Consider the following 1,067-nt stretch of genomic DNA (forward strand, 5'->3'; position numbering starts at 1 on the left):
CGGTCCCCCCGCCCCCCCCGTCCCTGTCCACAACAACGGCAACAGGGAGCGATTGAGTTTTGAGTAGACGGTGGGACCGGGAAGGGCCAGACCCCTCCCGGGGGAGCCACGGCATCACTGCAAAGAGCCTTTATTGGGTACCACGAGCCCAAATTGGGGCATCGGAAAGGGGGAGGGGGGACACACACACACTCCACGGTGCATCCCATCTGTCCGTCCGTCCATCCGAGCCGTTACCAGCCATCCCGTTGTCCTACCAAGAGCACAACATAACCTCCCGCAGCGTCCGTCGGAGTTCCCGGCTCCGGAAGGCGTAGATAAGAGGGTCAATCACCGAATTACAGATGATGAGGATGTGGAAGAGGTTGAAGTAACTGAAGAAGCAGGTGCAGAAAGGGTTGGTGGGGCAGGTGACGATGAGGATGAGGTGGAAGAAGAAAGGCCCCCAGCAGATGAAGAAGACACCCAAGAGGATGGTGAGCGTGACAGCTCCCTTCAGGCTGCTGCTGCGGTAGACGGTGGGTTGCTTCTGCTGGCTGGAGATGCTGCGGAGGTGGTGACGGGCCAAGGCAAACATGTGGATGTAGAGCACCAGCATGAGGACCAGCATGAAGAGGAAGAAGCTGATGAGGCAGAGGAGGATGGCGTTGCTGCGGTAGTAGGTGACAAAGACGGTGCTGGCGACGGTGCTGGCCAGCCAGACGCTGACCATGGTCACCACAGCCCGTTGCAGAGTCATGATGCTGTGGTAGCGCAGGGCGTAGAAGATGGTGATGTAGCGGTCCACGGCGATGACCCCCAGGAAGGAGAGGGAGGACACGACGGACCCGCAGATGAGCAGGTCGATGACGTTGTCCATGTGGCGGACGACGCTGGCGCGGACCACCAGCACGCCGTGCTCCAGCAGCAGCAGGAAGAATGTCTCCGCCAGGTTGCTGATGCTCACCAGCATGTCCGAGACGGCCAGGCAGCAGATGAAGTAGTACGTGGGCGAGTGCAGGTTCCTGTTCTTCAGGATGGCAGCCACCACCAGCAGGTTCTCCACCAGGCTCACCAGCCCCAGCACG

The 1,067-nt window shown here is 60.4% G+C and overlaps 1 protein-coding gene across 1 annotated transcript; it reads right to left on the reverse strand.

Annotated features, from left to right (window-relative positions):
- Window positions 1-194: 194 nt before the first annotated feature.
- Window positions 195-1,063, reverse strand: MC1R (melanocortin 1 receptor (alpha melanocyte stimulating hormone receptor); the record flags this gene model as incomplete). The annotated part of the gene is made up of 1 exon (XM_008947435.1): window positions 195-1,063. A coding segment is annotated over one exon (810 nt), but the record flags the coding sequence as incomplete, so codon positions are not given.
- Between the last annotated feature and the right edge of the window lie 4 nt (window positions 1,064-1,067).

Source organism: Merops nubicus, unplaced genomic scaffold, assembly GCF_000691845.1.
Source record: "Merops nubicus isolate BGI_N331 unplaced genomic scaffold, ASM69184v1 Scaffold39409, whole genome shotgun sequence".
NCBI lineage: Eukaryota > Metazoa > Chordata > Aves > Coraciiformes > Meropidae > Merops > Merops nubicus.